Below are 22,613 nucleotides of genomic sequence, written 5' to 3'. Positions count from 1 at the left end.
GCGTTCGCGAAGGGTAATTCACTGGGCAGATTTCCTTTGTCCATTTTAGCTCCTTTTTGACTCGTTTTCACTTGGTTTCTTCACCATCACTTCTAAATCACTTTATACGTGAAATATGCCAATAAACCCTCAATAAATTCCTTAGTTTCTCAACAAAATCATATAAAAGCCTAAGTATCAAGAAGATATAAGTAGGTAAAATACCAACTTATCAAAACTACCATCCGACCAATTTTCATTATATGATGCCATTTATTTTTCTTTTTAAAACTAAAAAAATAAACAAGAAACAAATAAGAAAAATAGACCAAGGTAAGAAAGATAATTATAGAAATATTGACAAGTTTGGACCATAACACTTACGCTTATTTCTCAAACAACCTAAATTACGCCAAATTGTTCCCCGGCAACGGCGCCAATTTTGATGGCATCCAAATTCACTACTAAAAAGTAAATGGTCATGGTCGCATGCAATATAATTTACCCAACTTTGAGTCGCGGTCGAATCCCACAGAGAACAATATGTAGGCGATTAGGAATGTAGGTGAATTATCACTTATTATGCAATGCCAAACACTTAGAATGATTGTGGAGAAACTATTATTGCTAAATACGAAAATGTAAACTAACCTAGATAGCCAATTAAATGATCAATGGCTACAAGTATTGATGCATCGGGAATTACACTCAAGTAAGGACCCAATATATTTCACAATTTTATAAATATGAGTGAGTTTATTATTTATTAGCCTCGGATAATAATTCTATATTAGCTTCTCTCGAAAACTAACAAGACTTCCTAATTGAATTATCCCTAAAACAATAAAGAGATTAAGCATACCCGAATATGGCTACAAGTAGTCCATTCCTATCCCTAGGTAGAATCTATAAAGTGAGGGTTAACACCTCAAGTTCTTGTTAATTAATCTTTCCCAACCCCGAATTATTTTTCCCAAAATTAATCCGAAGTGAATGGGCGACTCCTGGGGTTAGCTAATCCCTTTGGAGACATTCAAGAACAATAATAATTAAAGAAACAATAGCTCACTTCATAATAAATAAAAACCGTTCAATACATAAGCACAACAAGGTATTTAAGCCACAGTTTAAATATGAATATTCCCATAAACAAGATTCAAGTGTTGGAAAAAATACTACACACTTAAATATTCAATACAAAGCAAGAAAATGAAGAAATAAGCATAAGTGAGTAAGAAATTCTCAACCAAAAGCATCAAATCTTCAAGCCCCAGGTGTGTGTGCAAGAACCCTAGCTCCAAACTTTGTCTTCTCTAGTGTAGGAATTGAAAAATAAGCCAAAAGATCTACCAAAGATGTCTTACAAATGAGTTAGGTCGTGTATTAAATAGTTTGGGGTCAAAATCGTGAAATTTCATAACTGCCCAGTTTTTTTCCGCCCAGTTTCTTCTTCGCGTTCGCGAACAATACTACACATTCGCGAAGGTTTGATTTCTGCTTCTTCACGTTCGCAAAATCTCCCTCGTGTTCGCGAAGGTTTGTCTCCTACTTCTTCGCGTTCACGAGTATACCTTCGTGTTCGCGAAGGTTGGCTTCCTCGTTCTTTGCGTTCACGTACAAAGTCTCTCCTTCGCGAAGGCTTGTTGTCCTGATGCTTCGCGTTCGCATCTAACCCTTCGCGTTCACGAAGGGTAATTCACTGGGCAGATTTCCTTTGTCCATTTTAGCTCCCTTTTGACTTGTTTTCACTTGGTTTCTTCACCATCACTTCTAAATCACTTTATACCTGAAATATGCCAATAAACCCTCAATAAATTCATTAGTTTCTCAACAAAATCATACAAAAGCCTAAGTATCAAGAAGATATAAGTAGGTAAAATACCAACTTATCAAAACTACCATCCGACCAATTTTCATTATATGATGCCATTTATTTTTCTTTTTAAAACTAAAAAAATAAACAAGAAACAAATAAGAAAAATAGACCAAGGTAAGAAAGATAATTATAGAAATATTGACAAGTTTGGACCATAGCACTTACACTTATTTCTCAAACAACCTAAATTACGCCAAATTGTTCCCCGGCAACGGCGCCAATTTTGATGGCATCCAAATCCACTACTAAAAAGTAAATGGTCACGGTCGCATGCAATATAATTTGCCCAACTATGAGTCGCGGTCGAATCCCACAGAGAACAATATGTAGGCGATTAGGAATGTAGGTGAATTATCACTTATTATGCAATGCCAAACACTTAGAATGATTGTGGAGAAACTATTATTGCTAAATGCGAAAATGTAAACTAACCTAGAAAGCCAATTAAAAGATCAATGGCTACAAGTATTGATGCATCGGGAATTACACTCAAGTAACGACCCAATATATTTCACAATTTTATAAATATGAGTGAGTTTATTATTTATTAGCCTCGGATAATAATTCTAAATTAGCTTCTCTCGAAAACTAACAAGCCTTCCTACTTGAATTATCCCTAAAACAATAATGAGATTAAGCACACCCGAATATGGCTACAAGTAGTCCATTCCTATCCCTAGGTAGAATCTATAAAGTGAGGGTTAACGCCTCAAGTTCTTGTTAATTAATCTTTCCCAATCCCGAATTATTTTTTCCAAAATTAATCCGAAGTGAATGGGCGACTCTTGGGGTTAGCTAATCCCTTTGGAGACATTCAAGAACAAGAATAATTAAAGAAACAATAGCTCACTTCATAATAAATAAAAACCATTCAATACATAAGCACAACATGGTATTTAAGCCACACTTTAAGTATGAATATTCCCATAAAAAAGATTCAAGTGTTGGAAAAATACTACACACTTAAATATTCAATACAAAGCAAGAAAATGAAGAAATAAGCATAAGTGAGTAAGAAATTCTCAACCAAAAGCATCAAATCTTCAAGCCCCGGGTGTGTGTGCAAGAACCCTAGCTCTAAACTTTGTCTTCTCTAGTGTAGGAATTAAAAAATAAGCCAAAAGATCTATCAAAGATGCCTTACAAATGAGCTAGGTCATGTATTAAATTGTTTGGGGTCAAAATCGTGAAATTCCATAACTGCCCAGTTTTTTTCTGCCCAGTTTCTTCTTCTCGTTTGCGAACAATACTACACATTCGCGAAGGTTTGATTTCTGCTTCTTCACGTTCGCAAAATCTCCCTTGTGTTCGCGAAGGTTTGTCTCCTACTTCTTCGCGCTCACGAGTATACCTTCGCGTTCGCGAAGGTTGGCTTCCTCGTTCTTTGCGTTCACGTACAAAGTCTCTCCTTCGCGAAGGCTTGTTGTCCTGATGCTTCGCGTTCGCATCTAACCCTTCGCGTTCGCGAAGGGTAATTCACTGGGCAGATTTCCTTTGTCCATTTTAGCTCCCTTTTGACTCGTTTTCACTTGGTTTCTTCACCATCACTTCTAAATCACTTTATACGTGAAATATGCCAATAAACCCTCAATAAATTCCTTAGTTTCTCAACAAAATCATACAAAAGCCTAAGTATCAAGAAGAGATAAGTGGGTAAAATACCAACTTATCAAAACTACCATCCGACCAATTTTCATTATATGATGCCATTTATTTTTCTTATTAAAACTAAAAAAATAAACAAGAAACAAATAAGAAAAATAGACCAAGTTAAGAAATATAATTACAGAACTATTGAAAAGTTTTGACCATAGCACTTACGCTTATTTCTCAAACAACCTAAATTATGCCAAATTGTTCCCCGGCAACGGCACCAATTTTGATGGCATCCAAATCCACTACTAAAAAGTAAATGATCACGGTCGCATGCAATATAATTTACCCAACTATGAGTCGAGGTCGAATCCCACAGAGAACAACATGTGGGCGATTAGGAATGTAGGTGAATTATCACTTATTATGCAATGCCAAATACTTAGAATGATTGTGGAGAAACTATTATTGCTAAATGTGAACATGTAAACTAACCTAGAAAGCCAATTAAATGGTCAATGGCTACAAGTATTGATGAATCGGGAATTACACTCAAGTAACGACCCAACATATTTCACAATTTTATAAATATGAGTGAGTTTATTATTTATTAGCCTCAAATAATAATTCTATATTAGCTTCTCTCGAAAACTAACAAGACTTCCTAATTGAATTATACCTAAAACAATAAAGAGATTAAGCACACCCGAATATGGCTACAAGTACTCCATTCCTATCCCTAGGTAGAATCTATAAAGTGAGGGTTAACGCCTCAAGTTCTTGTTAATTAATCTTTTCCAACCCCGAATTATTTTTTCCAAAATTAATCCGAAGTGAATGGGCGAATCCTGGGGTTAGCTAATCCCTTTGGAGACATTCAAGAACAAGAATAATCAAAGAAACAGTAGCTCACTTCATAATAAATAAAAATCGTTCAATATATAAGCACAACAAGGTATTTAAGCCACACTTTAAATATGAATATTCCCATAAACAAGATTCAAGTATTGGAAAAAATACTACACACTTAAATATTCAATACAAAGCAAGGAAATGAAGAAATAAGCATAAGTGAGTAAGAAATTCTCAACCAAAAGTATCAAATCTTCAAGCCCCAGGTGTGTGTGCAAGAACCCTAGCTCTAAACTTTGTCTTCTCTAGTGTAGGAATTAAAAAATAAGCCAAACGATCTACCAAAGATGCCTTACAAATGAGCTAGGTCGTGTATTAAATGGTTTGGGGTCAAAATCGTGAAATTCCATAACTGCCCAGTTTTTTTCCGCCCATTTTCCTCTTCGCGCTCATGAACAATACTATGTGTTCGCGAAGGTTTGATTTCTGCTTCTTCGCGTTCGCAAAGGTTTGTCTCCTGCTTCTTCACATTCGCGTCTTTTCCTTCGCAATCGCGAAGGTTTGCTTCCTCCTTCTTCGCCTTCGCGTACAGAGTCTCGCGTTTGCGAAGGCTTGTTGTCCTGATGCTTCGCGTTCGCGAAGGATAATTCACTAGGCAGATTTCATTTGTCCATTTTAGCTCCTTTTTGACTCGTTTTCACTTGGTTTCTTCACCATCAAAATTCACCAATACAGCCACCAGAGCCTCACCAAGGAATTCTTCTTCCATCTTCATCTCAATTGCTTCTTCTACCTCATCCACAACAACAATGACTGATAGGCTTTCATATACATGTGGCAACTTCATACCCTTACTTGCTATGAAGGTTACCTCTTAATCATTAAATCGAAACTTGATCTCATTTCGTTCCGAATCCATAAGTGCTCTTCCGGTAGCAAGGAATGGTCTCCCAAAGATGATAGGGATTTCTTTATCAACAGCACAATCAAGAATAGCAAAGTCGACAGGAAGGAGGAACTTTCCCAGTTTCACAAGGACATCTTCAACAATCCCCAATGTTCTTTTGATTGAACGATCGACCATTTGCAACCTCATGCTTGTAGTCCTAGGCATACGTAACCCCGCTTGCTTGTAAATAGCAAGATGCATCAAATTAATGCTAGCCCCATTATCACAAAGAGCCCTTGCAAAATCTCACAAACCAATAGTTCAGGAAATGGTGAAGGCTCCCGGATCTTATTTCTTTTGAACGGTAGTTGTTGCAATGATAGAACTAACCCGGTGAGTCACATTCACCACTTCATTCTTGGTGGTTCTCTTCTTGGTTATCAGGTCCTTCAAGTATTTAGCAAAACCCGGCATCTCTTGAAATGCCTCCACAAATGGGATGTTCACCGATAATTGCTTGAGAATGTCATAGAATTTCTCAAGTTTGTTGTCATCAACTCTCATAGCAAGTCTTTGAGGGAACGGAATGGGGGGGGGCATTTAGGAATTGGTGCTAGAGCTTTTGGTGCCTCTTTTACTTTTTCTTTTACCTCTTCACGGTTCGCTTCTTGGACTTTCACTTCTTTTGGGAGCTTTTCAACTTCAATAGCAACTGGCACCTCAATTTGTGCCTCACCCTCTTGTTCAAGATCATCCACTTCAACTAATTGTTCATTCTCTCCTTGAAGTATCTTTCCGCTTCGAGTTGTAATTGCCATACAATGAGAAGTCGGGCTACTCCCATTACCTTTTGGGTTCGCAATAGTGTCACTTGGGAGTGCGCATTTCTATGTGGATTTTGCTCTTTTGACAGGTCTCTCATTTGCATTTCTAGATTTTGTATGGATGCGGTGTGTGATCCCACAAGTTCGGCCATGTTCTTCATTGAAGTGTCGTTTCTTTCTTGATTTTTCAATACTCTTTCAAGCATGTTCTACAATTTTGACTCACTCGAAGAACCTTCCCTCCAATGCAAAGGGTTAGAGTATTGCCCCTTTGGTGGAACATAGGGGTTTGAACTCCGGTTTTCATAGTTGTTGTTGTTGTTGTTGCTCCAATTACCTTGACTTGAACCACTTTGATCATTTCGCCACTGTTGATGGCCTTGCCCTTACGGGTTAGGCCTCCATTGACTTTGTTGTCCAAGACCTTGGTAGGATTGTCTTTGGTAACCACCTTGAGAATTATGGATATAGTTTGACTTCTCGCAATCTTCGTTTGACAAGGGTTGCACATCTTCTACAATATTTACCTTTTTTGTTTGGTTTTCAGTGAACATCTTGGTTAACACATTAATGTTGGTGGCAAGCCCGGCAATTACTTGATCTCTCCCTTGGTTTTCCTTAATCATGTTGGTCAAAGAGGGAGTGCCGTATGCAATTCCACCCATGGTATATTCCTAGTGCCAAGCTTGATTGTGTTATGAGATCTTGTCGAGAATTTGTGTGATCCTTGTGAATGTTTTGTCCATAAAAGCTCCATCCGTCGCATTCTTTGATATGGATTGGTTCAACGGATCCAAACCCATGTAAAACTTTTCTAACAGGATTGTGTCCGGAAAACCATGATTCGGTGACCTCACTAGATATAGCTTGAACCGATCCCATGCCTCATGTAGGTGTTCCCCCGGTAGTTGCTTGAAGAAGAAAATTTTATCTCTGAGCTCAGATTTCTTGCTTTGTAGGAACCATTTGGCTAGGAAAGCACGGACTAGTTCAGGCCAAGAGTGAATGGAGTGAGGTGGTAGATTTTGAATCCATTTCCTTGACTATCCAGCTAGTGAGTACTTGAATACCCTCAGTCTTAGGGAATCATATGACACGTTGTTCTGTTTGTGCATCACACACATACCCAAGAAGTTTCTAAGATGTTGTGTCAGATCATCATCGGTATAATTCCTGAAAATCCCCTCTGCTTTAAGCATTAGGATCAAGTCATGTTCCACCATGAATGTAGTAGCATCAACTTGCGGAGGGACAATGGCATTTGTGTCCTCGATGTACTCATCTATATCCGCAAAAGGATTCTCTTCTTCGTCATACTCTGCCATAATTATCTAGCACACCAAGCAAAGCAAGCAAATTGTGATGGAATAGAAAAATACTTGATGTAAAGGACACATTAACTAGTAATATCAAAACAGTATTCCCCGGCAACGATGCCACAATTTGATACGCTCCAATTACACCTTAATAAATAGTGTAAAGCGGTCAACGCCAAATATAATAACCCAACTAGGTTGGGGTCGAATCCCATAGGGAATAGGTGTGAAAAGGTTACTTGAGTAGTGTGAAACTTGACTTAAATCGTAATTCTATTCCGTTAGCTAAAAAGAGTGTTGTAATTGAGTGAAATGAAGACAAGTATAATATTGTGAGATTGTAATTAATTTGATTAAAGAAACCAAGGTTGTGTCCCCTTCAATGGAATATAATGCTATCGGTGTTAATATGATATATTTCTAATGGGAGATCCTTTTATATGCAAATAATTTCTAAATGATTACTCAATGTTTTCCAATAGTTGAGTAGTATTTCCTCTTTATGATTTTTCCAAATATAAAAGAGTTGCAATTAGGAATAATCAATATATGCCAAATAGAATCCATTTATTCCTAAGCGATTCTATTAAATAATGTTTAAAGTCTTGAGTTTTTGATATTCACTCCTACCAAACCCTAACCCACTTTTCCAAGTAAAGAAAGAGTAAAATGACATTTGTTAATGTTTGCAACCACCAACACTAAATGAAGAATGAGAAGTGAATAAATATCAACCAACCTTTATATATATATTCAATGTTAAACACCCATTAACATTACACCCATCTAGGGTCCACAACCCTAGTAATTAAAACTAGCTACTCATACTGAAATCTAAGAACAAAGAGATAAATAAAGTCATAAATCTTACAAAGATACAAGATCCTTTCTTCAAAAGTCTCCAAAGCAATGATACATTCAATTCTTTAAAAGTAGTCTATTTTTCTGACTCAGCTGCCCCATAAAAACCCTAATAAATCTATTTATAGTGGGCTAAAGTCGGAGCCAAAATTGGACAAACATAACCCTGCAGAGCATTTATGCGATCGCATACTGGTCGCAGATCACGTATGCGGTCCGCATATTCTTCGAAATCATCGCATAATCTCATGTATCCAAACCCAGCTCTTGACCGCATTTCAATTATGCGGTCCAAATATCCTTTATGCGACCGCATATTCCTCCGCAGAAGTTCTTCTCAGCTTTCTTGATTTCAGTTATGCATTCACTATGCAGTTTGCATAATCGTTATGCGACCGCATAATGGATCTCATTTTCTCCTCTTCAGTTAACCAAAAATCTGCTTCAGTATGCGATGGTTATGCGGTCCGCATATGCTTTATGCGACCGCATACTTGCATCATTTCTGCCCTTTTGGGGCTTTTTGACTTCTTTTCCATGTTTATGGGTCCTTAAGCCTCATGCACTGCAAAACACCAAAACTTCATAAGAATTAACTAAATATACATTGAAAGTTGAGCTAAGGTCTATGTAATTGGTATCAAATGTGCCAAAATTCTACGGCACATCACCTGGGTAGTGTGTTCGCGTAGACAATTTTGTGAGGGCAGCATTTCTGTTCTTCGCGGTCGCGAAGAAATTTCAGCGATCGGGATGTGTAAATCACTGGGCAGCAGAATAAAGTTTCAGATTGAGGGTTCTTCTCATATTTCATATTTTGGACCTAGAGAGCTCGGTGTGAGGTGACTCTTCGAGGGATATTCAAGAAAATTATTGGGGTAAGTGATTCTAACTTGGATTGGTCTATATTAGATGAATCTATTAATATTTTCATCATCTAATTAGTAGAAACTTCCTAGACTAAAGCTTTGAGTTTTGAAAGGAGATTTGAGGTCGGATTTGAGTAATTCTTATATGGTTGGACTGATTATCGACTAAACCTATTCATATTTTGTAATTTTGGTTGGGTTCCGAGACGCGGGCCCTGGTTGACATTTTGAGTTGACTTTTTATTTCTTTGCAAAGATCATAACTTTATTATTCGAATTAGCTTCCTATAGTTTATATTTATGGTATGAAGTTGTTTTGGCTAGATTCGAGCCATTTAGAGTAGAATTATCGAGGGAAAGGCCTACTAGTGGATTGAGCTAGCGGATTTGAGGTAAGTCTTTTGCCTAACTTTGTGTGGGAAGATTTTCCCGTAGGATTGGTGTTGTTTCATGATAATTTTGATGTGAGCCGTGTACGAAAAGTGACGAGTGTGTACACGGGCTAAATTTAGACTGACAAGTGTGTACTCGTTCATTATTGTGGTATATGCATGACCAGCACCTGAGGACCGTGCTTTAGACCTTAAGATAAAAGAAGTTATATGCAAAATTTTCAAAGTGTGAAACTTGATTCAGTGGAATTTTTTGGCCATGTAGTGTCGAGTGAAAGGATCAAGGTAGATTCGAAAAAGATTGAAGCAGTGCAGAGTTGGCCGAGACTGTCTCCAATAACTGAAATCCGGATTTTTCTTAGTTAGGCAGGATATTACCGTCGATTCGTAGAGGGTTTCTCATCTATTATTGCACATATGACCATATTGACCCAGAAAGGTGCTCCGTTCAGGTGGACTGAGGAGTGTGAAGAGAGCTTACAAAAGCTCAAGACTGCTTTGACTACAACCCCAATGATGGTGTTGCCTACGGGGTTCGGGGTCTTATACTGTGTACTGTGATGCGTCGCATATTGGCCTCAGTGCGGTATTGATGTAGGATGGTAGGGTGATTGCCTATGCGTCTAGACAACTGGTGGTGCATAAGAAGAACTATCATGTCCATGACCTTCAGTTAGCAGCTATTGTTCATGCCTTAAAGATTTGGCGTCACTATTTATACGGTATCCCTTGTGAGGTCTGTACCGACCACCAGAGTCTACATCATTTGTTAAAACAGAAAGATCTTAACTTGCATCAGCAGAGGTGGTTAGCATTTCTTAATGACTATGCTATCACCATTTTGTATCATCTCGGGAAGGCTAATATGATGGTTGATTCCTTGAGTCAAAAGTCCGAGAGCTTGCACAATTTAGCATATCTACTGGCAGCGGAGAGGCCATTAGCATTGGATGTTCAAGCCGTGGGCAACCAGTTTGTTAGATTGGATATTTCGGAGTCGAATCATTTTTTGGCTTGTGTGGTTTCTCGTTCTTCTCTATATTATCGTATCAGAGAGTGTCATTATGATGACCCCCATCTTCTTGACCTCAAGGACACGGTTCAGTATGGCGATGCAAAGGAGGTCACTATTGGGGATGACGGTGTATTATGGATACTGGGCAGGCTATGTCTGCCCAATGTAGATGGTTTGCGTGAGTTGATCGGCCAATATGTATCAGAACTTGAGGTAGCACTATTGGTGGACGAGTATGAAGAAAGACATAGTGGAGTATGTAACTCGGTGTCTAAGTTGTCAGCAAACAAAGTATGAGCATCAGCGGCCAGGTAAGTTGCTTCAGAGGTTAGAGAGTCCATAGTGGAAGTGGGAGCGGGTTACTACGGATTTTTTTGTTGTATTCCCACTAACTCAGAGGAAGTTCGATGGGTACAGGTGATTGTGGATAGGTTGACCAAGTCAGCTCATTTCATTCCAGTGGTGACTACTTATTCGTCAGAGCAGCTGGCTCAGGTTTATATTCGCGGGATGGTCAGACTTCATGGCGTGCCAATATCCATCATCTCTGATTGGGGTAGGAGTTTATATCACAGTTCTGGAGGGATGTACATCGTGAGTTAGGAACGCAAGTTGAGAAATTGGAGGATATACTCCGTGCATGTATGATGGGGTTTGGGGGTTCTTGGGATCAGTTCTTCCTACTTGCAGAGTTTTCCTACAACAACTACCAATCGAGCATTTAGATGGCTCCGTATGAGGCCTCATATGGGGGTGGTGTCGTCTCCGGTGGGTTGGTTTGATCCAGATGAGGCTAGGCTATTGGGTACAAAATTGGTGCAGGATGCTTTGGAAAAGGTTAAATTGATTAAAGATCGACTTCGTAAAGCCTAATCTAGACAGAAGAGTTATGCTGATCCGAAGGTTTGTGACATTGCATTCATAGTTGGGGAGCGGGTCTTGCTCCGAGTTTCGCCTTTGAAAGGTGTTATGAGGTTCGAAAATAAGGGCAAGTTGAGCCCCAAGTATACCGGACCTTTTAAGATTGTTTAGAGGGTTGGAGAAGTGTCTTACAGGCTTGCACTACTACCTAATCTACCTACAGTTCATCCAGTATTCCATGTTTCTATGCTCTAGAAGTATGATGGCGATCCGTCTCATGTGTTGGATTTCAGCTCACTCCAGTTGGACATAGATTTGTCTTATGTTGAAGAGTCGGGGGCCATTTTGGATAGGCAGATTCAAAAGTTGAGGTCGAAGAACATTGCTTCAGTGAAGGTTCAGTCGAGGGGTCAACCAGTCAAGGAGGCGACGTGGGAGACCGAGCATGGTATGCATAGCTGTTATTCTCATCTTTTCGCCACTTCAGGTATGTCTCTATACTCGTTTAAGGACGAACGTTTGTTTTAAGAGGGAAGGATGTAACGAGCCGACCGGTCTTTTTGAATATTTTAGCCTCGCTCCCCTATTTATTGCCTCGTCTATCTTATATTGTGGTTATGTAACTTGCCGGAGTGATTGGTATTGGTTCCGGTTGAGTTTCGGAGTGAAATGAGACACATAGTCCCTAAGTTGGAGGATTTACGTTGAAAGAGTTCACCGTAGTTTGAGTTTTATATAGAGGACTCCGAAATGGGGTTTTGACGCTACAATAGCTCCATATGGCGATTTTAGACTTAGGAGCGTGTCAGGATGTTAATTTGGAGGTCCGTATGTCGTTTCAGCATGAATTGGCGAAAGTTGGAAGATTTGGAATGTTTGACAAGGAGTTGACTTTCTTGATATCGGGGCCGGAATCCGATTTCGAAAGTTGGAATAGGTCTGTGTTGTCATTTAAGACTTGTGTGCAAAATTCGAAGTAAATCGGAGGTGTTTTTGTATGAATCAACATTAGTTTTGAAATTCGGAAGTTCATAAGTTTCTTAGGTTTGAATCTATGCACGATTCATGGTTCTAGTGTTGTTTGATGTGATTTCATGCTTTGACCATGTTTGTAGGATGATTTAGGACTTCTTTATATGTCTAGTTGAGGTCCCGAAGGCCTTGGGAGTAATTCGGACCATGTTTGGCGCATTTCGGAACATTGAAGACTGCTAAATCTGCTTCTACTGGTTTCCTTATACGCGATCGCGAGTGGGCTACCGCTATCGGGAAGATTCGGTTGGCACTGGTGGATTTTTGTTCTATACGATCGCGTGATTGAGGTCGCGATCGCGACGGTTGGAGAGGCAGTGAATCACGAATGTGTGAGTGGTTCCGTGTTCACGATGAAGAAAGAGGAGACCTAGGAAGGCTGATGAGTTACTCTACATGATCGCATGTGTGTGAACGCGGTCGCAAAGCTATGGAATTTTATTCATCGCGTTCGCGACCTGGGTAGTGTGTTCACGTAGGCCATTTTGTGAGGGAAACATTTTTTTTTTCTTCGCAATCCCGAAGGAAATTTCGCGATCGTGATGTGTAAATCACTAGGCAGCAGAATAAAGTTTCAAATCGATGGTTCTTCTCATATTTCATATTTTGGACCTAAAGAGCTCGGTGTGAGGCAACCTTTCGAGGGATTTTCAAGAAAATCGTTTGGATAAGTGATTCTAACCCGAATTGGTCTATATTTCATGAATTTATTACTATTTTCATCATCTAAATAGGGATTTGAGTTGGAAATTTGGGGACACATGGTAGAAACTTCCTAGATTAATATTTTGAGTTTTGAAAGGCGATTTGAGGTCGAATTTGAGTAATTCTTTTATGGTTGGACTAATTATCGAATAGGTGTTCGGATTTTGTACTTTTGGTCGGGTGTCACGACCCAAATGGAAGGGCCATGACTAGCACCCGGACCATACCTGTCGAGCACCAACATATATTTTAATCAACGTACAATTTATCTAACCTTTCTTAATACCTAAAAGGGCCGGCGACATCAATATAAATGGTAGACATGAATCATAAATAGCCAACAATGATAGATAATGGCATGACCATACATAACATATGCTGACAAGGCTGTCATGAAGCTATATATAAGGCACGAGCGGACAAGCTGTCATGAGAGACCATACATCAGAAATTAGCCGACAAGGCAATCCAAACTATATATGAGTCGAGACATGTCTATGAGCCTGTAGAGGAACATAAGCCGCAACATTGCTAGAACAGGGCCCCGACATACCCATAATGTTTATAACAAAAATGCATACCAAGCCACAATAAGTCCGGAGAATGGATCTCGGCAATAACCGCCGAACTTGGCAGCCTATTGTGGTGGGGGAGATGCGTCTACCTGTCTATGAGGACCTGCAGCACAGCATGCAACATCCACAAATAAAAGGGACATCAGTAGGAATAAAGTACCGAGTATGTAAGGCAGGAAGGCATAAATAAGAACAGTAATGTAACCAGGGATAAACAATATACAACCTGTAACATCTGAGTGCCTCTGAGGGCTACTAACATGAAATGCTTGATATATATATATATATATATATATATATATATATATATATATATATATATATATATATATATATATATACATATATATATAAAACATACACCTATGTGGGCATCATCATCATCATATCGAATGCAGCCGTAATAGGCTCGGTCAAAACGTACCCGGTCATCATAAGGCTCGGTAGAATCATACCTGGTGACATGGAGCTAGGTAAAACCCAACTGATCAGTGGTTGCACAATATGTGTTGTATCCGTCCTACTATAGCGCGGCTCGGTAGAGTAAAATAGGTACATAAATATAATCCATGATGGACTCATTAGAATCACATTCTGAACCTTTCTGAGTGACGTAAGGTCGGTAACCTCCGTACACGTTATTAGGACTAAATCTTCATCATGGATCTTATAAGAATCAGGATGTACCATAACATTGATAACATAAGAATAAGATAAGCAACATCAACATCAATCGTTCCATAAGAAGGGAAACAATGTAAGTTCTACTAGCTTCTAAGAGTAGAGTATCTTTTGGAAGCTCGTTCATAACATTATGTACAATCGGAGTCGTGCAAAAGCAGGAAAGGGATAGCCTCACATACCTTGTATATAATGTCCAACCTTAAGCTACGCAAATTTTATGACTCTTTGGTCTACAACAAGAGAAATGACACTATTGTTATCGTTTAAGCGTTGTAACTATTATATATCAACCACAACCTATTTTAGGATGAAATGAACATCACCTCCCCTGTTTATATGACTTTCCACAAGTTAAAACAATCACAAAACAGCCCAAACCATAGTAATAACAATCATATCAGGCCACCCAAAACAGTCCGCCAAATAATAACAATACTAACAAGCTCTTCGATAGATAACTCACAGGTTCTAGCTTCAAGGACTTAGCTGCAGCTTCAAAAATCTTAAATACATGTATAGTAAGAGGTTCCTTACCTTGAAACATATATAACAACTCCAATTTTACCTTAATTCACCACGAAATATCTTTCCAATGCTGCCACAAGAACGAGGAAGCAAAACTAGCAATCAATTCGAGTTTTTCGGCATTAGAATCACTTTGGAAGACTTGAAATCACCTAGGATTAATATTAAACACATGAGAAAGTATTTTGAAGAACATAAGCAACTTAAAAAAACCTCCCACACTAGCTGGAGCCACACTAAATTCATCAACTACAATAAGAACAAGAACCTTACTAGCGCCACGGGATTCCCTACACTTGATTTGTGTTGTTTGCCCTTAGTTTATATCTTAGATCATGGGAGAACCTTGACAGAGAGTTTTTAGGTGTCTAGGGTAAGAACAAAGTGAAAAAGAATGAGTTAAAATGGGGTTAATGCATCTCATATATATCAATATATCTCAACCGCCTATGTGGGTCCCATAGAAAGTTGCTTGGCGCAGGCTCATGAATATCTCTCTACTATGACATCGTATCGACATACAGTTTAATGTGTTGGAAACTAGACTCATAGATATTCAATTTTGTGGGTAGATCACCCCCTTAATTCCAGTTAAATTTGGAGAAAATTTAAGTAATATTTGACCTAAAGTTTAAGTAAAATTATGAACGTAAGTTGCGACAACTTTTGTTGACTTTTATTTCATAACTCGTTTGACTTCAAGACTTATGATATGGATATTATATGATTCAAATTCCTTAAAACACGACCTCCTGGGAATATTAATCACCTCTAGTTTTACTCGAAAATACGGGTTACAACATCCTTGATTCGTTTAACTTCTAATACTTGTTATCCACTCTTATACACCTTTGTATCATTTAAGACCAATAGGATTAACTTCTTATCATGTCAAAGATAATATCTTCTCCAATTTACATCGACTAGATTACAGCGTGATCTAACGTATGTGAATAAGGGTTGTAACACCCTCCCCCCTTATGAACATTTATCCTCGAATGTAAGGGTTTATCGAAGTCTAACTCATCGTGGATTCTGATGGAAATTTTCGGTCGATTTTCCCCTATAAAATGGACAGTAGCAAAACTTGAAAGCAATTAAACCCAACCTATGGCTTCAAAAGGCTATACAAAGCATTATGGATATGTACATTATCTGCATATCACCTTTTGTATTAAGGAAGAGTGTTCTCTAGCAATTGCTTACCTCATAGAGCGTTTCAGCTTCCATTGCATCCTGCGTTCTCTTGATATCCTTGTTATCTTCAATACGGAATAGGTAAGGGTATTTATACTTCATCTCCTATTATTCTTCCCGTGTCATTTCATCCATATTCTTATTCCTCCACAATACTTTGTCGGAAGCTACATCCTTGGTTCTCAGCTTGAGAACTTGTCGATCTAATATAGCCACTGGCACTTGTTCATATGATAGATCCTCCGTAACTTTTGCATCTTAGATAGGGATGACCCAAGAAGGGTCTCCAATACATTTCCTCAACATAGATACATGGAATACCGGGTGGATAAATTCCAATTCAGATGGCAATTCTAACTCATACGCAACCTATGTAATTCGTCGAAGAATCTTATACGGCTCGATATACCGCAGACCCAGCTTACCCTTCTTCCTAAAATGCATAACACTAGTGCAACTATTGAAATAGGGAGAAAGGTGCATTGTTTTAAAAACGTAAAACCCACTTGAATTGAATAAGAAAAAGAAAAATAGGTTCATTGTTGTGAAAATTATTCCTTGATAGTTGTAACTCTTGATGTAATTGTTATTAAAGAAGTAGGAGTTAATGTATATTGATGTGAAGGTGGAGTTATGGTTTGACAAAAGTGTGGGGTTTTGAATGTTGTAGTGTTTGTATTAAAGTGCATAGGGAGGTGTAGTCACTCTTCTATCCAAATGTATCCTACCCGTCCCGCAACTTACATTACATCCAATGAAATTCCTACACTATCTTTGACTGAATACGCTGAATTAGTAGAGTAGTACACTACGGGCAATCCTATGGTACGTATTTTGTGGCATATGAATGTTGTTTCTAAGAGTGAGTGAATTCTTTCTATCATGAGTTCCTAATTGTTCTTAAATTTTATTGTGTGTGAAACTACTCTCTATTGTTATATGAGGGCACTTTATTCAAGAAGGAAAGGTAATATCGTTGACCTCTATGTTAGAGTAAGTGAGCGGGTTATGAAATATTTGTGGTACTAGTGAGTCAATTCTTGAGGCGTGGATGTTACGTTATTGCGCTTAATCCATTTTAAATATTCTTGGTATGATGAGTTGGGAGAGTTGTTTAAAAAGGTCATGTATATATGAAGCGTAGTTTCATTGCTCGAGGACAAATAATGGTTTAAGTGTGGTATGTTGATGGTATGCTATAATCTCGTATTTTAGTCGCTTATTGCACTCTAATTCACTGCACTTTAATTGTGTTTGAGCTTTAATTGTTAGTGTTTTGCACTTATTGTGTGTTTTATACCTTGTAGGAGTGATTCCGAGTTATGTAGATATTGTGGAACTAATTCGAACTATTTAGAGCTTTGAAGTCTAAGTAAAAGCCCAAAGAAGTAAGTCGAGATTGTATTCGGGAGTCGAGGATCACTTGTAGATGTCAAAATTAAAGGAAGAATCAACTGCTGAAAAATGCACTAGTGCGATGCACAATGCGACGCACCATGGTAAAAGTATGTCAGAAATTTACAAAGTTCAAAGACTGAGTTTTTGTTGTGTTTCAGGAAAAAGAACTTATGCTACACGCCCTGCTACGCACAGTGCGATGCATAAAAAGCAATACATGGAAAGGTAGATTTTGTCTAAGCCCGACTCTACTTGGTATAAATACATGGAAAAATGTTATTTTCTGGACTTTTGACATACTTTAGACCGAAGGAAGTTAGAGAGGAGTTGGAGAAGCAAAAGCACAAGGATTTCATCATTCCTTCCTCACTCAAGATCCGAGTTTGGATTGAGTTTATGCTTTCCTATCTTTTAATTATATTTATGGAGTAGTTCTCTTTAGGGTTTGATGGATTTGGTGTATTGATGATTGATTGTGGATTACAACTCTAGTGTTATGTATTGAAGCAATTTTGGATGATTTAATTGTTGCATCTATATTCACTTGTTCATGTAATCGAGAAAGGCATAACTTGTTATGTCGTTGCATTGTATTGTTGGTTGAGTTCATCAATTATTCTTAGCAATCAAAAGAGTCAAGTTGAATCATTGATTAAACCTAGTTAAGAGGATAATCCAGAGAAGTTATCCTAAAGACCAATCTACTATGCATTATTGCATATCTTCAGAAAGCTTAAATTGGTTCATCTTGTGAAGTTGAGACTTAATCAAGAGAGGAGTTTCTACTAAATAATTGAACTAACAATTAAGTGAATTTGAGAGACTCGTTGTAAGGCCCCATAAAATTATACCTAAAACCCGGTGTTTCGTGGTGACGAGGTAGGCGTATGTGTTAATGATCATGGTACGGACATTTTGGGTTGAACAGTACGCTAGGGAATTGAAGGAAAATGCTTGGCAGAAAAAGGCATTTTTGCGGCCCACTATGCGGACGCAGAATCACTTTGTGGGCCGCATAGTGAGGCAGTCAATTGGGCAACTTTTGGATTTCATTTCATAGCAAATTATGTCACCGCAAAACAATTGCACGGGCTAGATAAAGATCGCAGAACCATCATGGAGATTTTTCAGAGGGGAGTTCTGCGGCGCATTATACGACCGTCGAACGGGTCTGCAGGCCACAAAACGGCTGCATATCCAGGCAGTGGTGCCAAGTTCCAGAGAGCCATTTTGCGGACTGCATAAGCATTATGCGATCGCATATGCGACCGTAAACCTATGTCGGGGCTCCATTTTTTCTAATTTCAGAACCCAACCCCATTCTAATAAAACACCCTTGGGGATCATTTTAAAGGAGGGAAAATATATATTTCTAGAGAAAAGGAGTGTCATAGAGTGAAAAAAGTAGTTCCTAAGCTTCATCCACCAATTCTTACTCAAATCTTGGAAGATTAATAAGTAAAGCACACTAGGTCTTCATCCTAGAGGTATGATTCTACACCCTAACCCTTAATTTCGAAATTTAACTAGAAATGGGCAATTAGTAAGATAATTCATGGGTATGGGAATTGTTTATTTTGCATGCATTTGTTATCAAGGGATGTAGGGAGATTTTTGACCTACAAATGGCAAAGCATAGGTTGTGGGATGATGGAATCATCCATAAAAGGACCTTGAATCCTTAATGCACACCTAGTGTTTGATAAAATGTTTGAATGAGCTAGACCATAATCATCTTCTTAATTTTGGTTCAATTTGTTACATTTCTAAAATAGATCGATGTTCCTAAGAATTTCGGACATTTTAGGGTCTAAGGAAGCTTAAGGTACGTATGTTGGCTAAACGCTTCCCTTAGAATCGAACCCTACAATGTAATTGTAAGTCCTAAGTTACTTGTTATGAATCGATTATTCCGGATAAACATTGTGTCAAGAGACTTTTGTGTTCAATATGTATTCCAAATTATCTTGTTAAGTTGTACTGCTATTTGATAATGTGTTCGAAGAATTGTTTGCTTAGATAAATGCTATGGCTTGAAGTCGCATTTCAAATGATAGCTAATGCCAATTGTGTAAGAAATCTCAATGCACTTAAGACTCTTGTTTGCTCATATGTATGCTTAGTGTCTTGATCATAAATGCCTTGTTGTTGAACATCCATGATGATGGTTGAAAGTGAAAAAGTAAGCACGAAATATGAAATATGAAATTCGTCTAACACGCCATATAAAAAGGGATATTACAATTGTGACCACTAGTGCCAATGAAATAAAAATATGTAAAAGAGGTATGAAATGGGATGATTGATATAAAAGGATGATGTCTTAGTTGAGGCGGCCTAGCCGATCGGGTTGTGATCGCACTCCATGCCGCACACATGGTGGTGATTGTGTTGGAAATTGAAATAGTGATTATGATTGATGTCTCGTATGAGACGGCCTAGCCAATCGGGCCATGATCGAATACCATACCGCACACATGGTGGTCACTGTGTTGGAAATTGTAATTGAAATTGTAAACATAAAATATGGAAATCACTTGAAAACTTGTCTGGTTCTTAACTTGATGTTTTGTGTATTATTTGAGACTCTCATTGACTTTATGATTGTTCATTCTTGTCTTATCATTTGTTCGATTGAGAGGGTGCTTAGTCATTCATACTAGTACTATTCCATAGATACTAACGTCCATTTTGCTAGGGGCGCTGCATCTTTAATGGATGCAGGTGGTTCCACAGCAGGCAGCTTTGATCATTGATAGCGGTGTACCCTATTCCCAGCTGACTTGGTGAGCCCCACATTCGTATATCTTTTATAATTATGTATTATGTTTTGAGGTATAGTCGGGTCCTTGTTGCTTGCACTATCATAGTAACCTTTTGTATCTATTAGAGGCTCATAGACATTGTGTGGGTTGTATGCCGGTGTCGGTAAAGTCAAACTAGTAATTTTGGTAACTGCATCACACGTTCCACATAAATCTATGAAAGTGTATGACTATTACATGGACTTACCCATATACTATGGGTGCAGATTGAGGGGTCACATTCAGAGAGAGTGTCATTCATCCTGCCAGGGTGCATGCAGGGGCACAACACAGCCATCCAGTTCCGCAGATGCTACGTCCGCAATACCTCCTCCAGCCCGAGGCACTCCATTACCAGCAAGGCGAGGTGCAACTAGGGGTGGTGCGCAGAGTTTGGGAGGACCCAACCATTTCTATGCAATGAGTGGTCGCCAGAGTGCAGAGGCTTCTTCAGATGGTGTCACAGGTATATTGACTATCCAATCTTATGATGTGTATGCTCTTATTGATCCTGGTTCCACTTTGTCCTGTGTCACTCCTTATGTTGCTATGAAACTCCGGATAGAACCAGAACAACTTCATGAGCCGTTCTCTGTATCTACTCTGGTTGGTGAGTCTATTGTGGCCGCGCGGGCTTATAGGGATTGTGTTGTCACTGTGTGTGGTCGGGAAACCATGACTGAAATCATTGAATTAGGAATGGTCAATTTTGATGTGATAATGCGAATGGATTGGCTTTATTCATGTTTTGCTAAGCTTGATTGCCGAACTAGAACTGTGAGGTTTGAATTTCCTAATGAGTCAGTTATTTAATGGAAGGGAGATAATGTTGTGTCGAAGGGTAGGTTTATTTCCTACCTTAAGGCCACGAAGATTATTAACAAGGGGTGTATCTACCACTTGGTCCGGTTACGGACACTAATGCTGAGGCACCTTCACTTGAGTCTGTGCCGGTTGTGAATTAATCTCTGGAGGTCTTTCCTGATGAGCTCCCTGGGATCCCGCCAGACAAGGAAATTGATTTTGGGATTGATGTGATGCCAGGCATACAACCTATATCTATTCTGCCCTGCGGGATGGCACCAGCAGAATTGAAGGAGTTAAATGAACAATTGAAGGAGCTAAATGAACAATTGAAGGATTTGTTAAAGAAGGGTTTTATTCGACCGAGTGTGTCGCCTTGGGGCGCACCAGATCTCTTTGTAAGAAAGAAAAATAGGTCACTACGGATGTGTATTGACTACCGGCAGGTCAACAAAGTCACAATAAAAAATAAGTACCCACTTCCAAGGATAGATGATTTGTTTGATCAATTGCAGAGTGCTAAGTACTTCTCCAAAATTTATTTATGATCTGGATATCACAAATTGAATATCAAGGAACAGTATATTCTGAAAACAACTTTAGGACCCGATATGGGCATTTTGAATTTCTAGAGATGTCTTTTTGGCTAACAAATGCCCTGGCAACTTTTATGGATCTTATGAATCGAGTCTTCAAGCCTTTTCTTGACTCCTTTGTGATACTATTTATTTACGATATCCTTGCATATTCACGAAGTCGAGAGGACCACATCGATCACCTCAAGGCAACTCTCCTAACTCTACGTCAGTGCCAGTTGTATGCGAAGTTTTCGAAATGTGAATTTTGGCTTGACTTTGTCACATTCTTGGGTCATGTCGTCTCGAGGGAAGGAATAAAGGTTAATCCTTAGAACATTGCAACTGTGAAGAATTGGCATAGACTTACAACTCCAACAGAGATTCGTAGATTCTTGGGCTTACCAGGTTACTACATTAAATTTTTGGAGGGGTCCTCCACTCTTGCCTCTCCATTCACTAAATTGACGCAAAAGGCGGTTAAGTTCCATTGGTCAGATGCTTATGAAAGGAGCTTCAGTAGCTGAAATGAAGATTCACTACTGCGCCAACGTTAACCCTACCAGAGGGTACAAATAGGTTTGTGGTGTATTGTGATGCTTCAAGGATCAGGCTTGGGTGTGTATTGATGCAACATGGCAAGGTCATAACTTATCCTTCTAGGCAACCCTAGAATAATGAAAAGAACTATCCAACACATGAATTAGAACTTGCGACAATGGTGTTTACATTGAAAATTTGGCGTCATTATTTATATGGGGTCCATGTGGATATATTCACAGATCATAAGCGCCTTCAATATATTTTCAAACAGAAGGAATTGGATTTGAGGCAGAGAAGATGGCTGGAGTTACTCAATGATTATGACATCGATATTTTATATCACCTGGGAAAACCCAATGTAGTGGTAGATGCTCTTAGCCGGAAATCTATTGGTAGTTTGGCTCACTTAGAGGCACACCAAAGGCCGTTGTCCAAGGAAGTTCA

General features: G+C 38.8%; 1 protein-coding gene and 1 non-coding gene across 2 annotated transcripts; one reads left to right on the top strand and one right to left on the bottom strand.

The window, feature by feature from the left end:
- Window positions 1–5,174: 5,174 nt before the first annotated feature.
- Window positions 5,175–5,753, bottom strand: LOC142179979 (uncharacterized). Its single transcript, XM_075250886.1, has 2 exons — window positions 5,580–5,753; window positions 5,175–5,429 (listed from the first exon to the last, which is right to left on the bottom strand). Exons 1-2 carry the CDS (start codon window positions 5,751–5,753, stop codon window positions 5,175–5,177), a joined length of 429 nt encoding a protein of 142 aa, XP_075106987.1.
- Window positions 5,754–6,847: 1,094 nt separating this feature from the next.
- On the top strand, window positions 6,848–6,954 carry LOC142180474 (small nucleolar RNA R71). The gene has a single exon (XR_012709097.1). It is a non-coding gene; the product is annotated as a small nucleolar RNA R71 (small nucleolar RNA).
- The last annotated feature ends 15,659 nt before the right edge of the window (window positions 6,955–22,613 follow it).

Source organism: Nicotiana tabacum, chromosome 4, assembly GCF_000715075.1.
Source record: "Nicotiana tabacum cultivar K326 chromosome 4, ASM71507v2, whole genome shotgun sequence".
In the NCBI taxonomy this organism is placed as follows: Eukaryota; Viridiplantae; Streptophyta; class Magnoliopsida; order Solanales; family Solanaceae; genus Nicotiana; species Nicotiana tabacum.
This window is presented reverse-complemented; position numbering and strand designations above follow the sequence as displayed.

What these genes read in the sequence shown, in the direction of transcription:
- LOC142179979 (XM_075250886.1), bottom strand. Translation starts at nt 5,753, where the DNA reads ATGAGAGTTGATGACAACAAACTTGAGAAATTCTATGACATTCTCAAG. An exon ending in TGGTGAATGTGACTCACCGG is followed by an intron (nt 5,430 to 5,579) that starts GTTAGTTCTATC and finishes GCTATTTACAAG; the next exon opens with CAAGCGGGGTTACGTATGCC.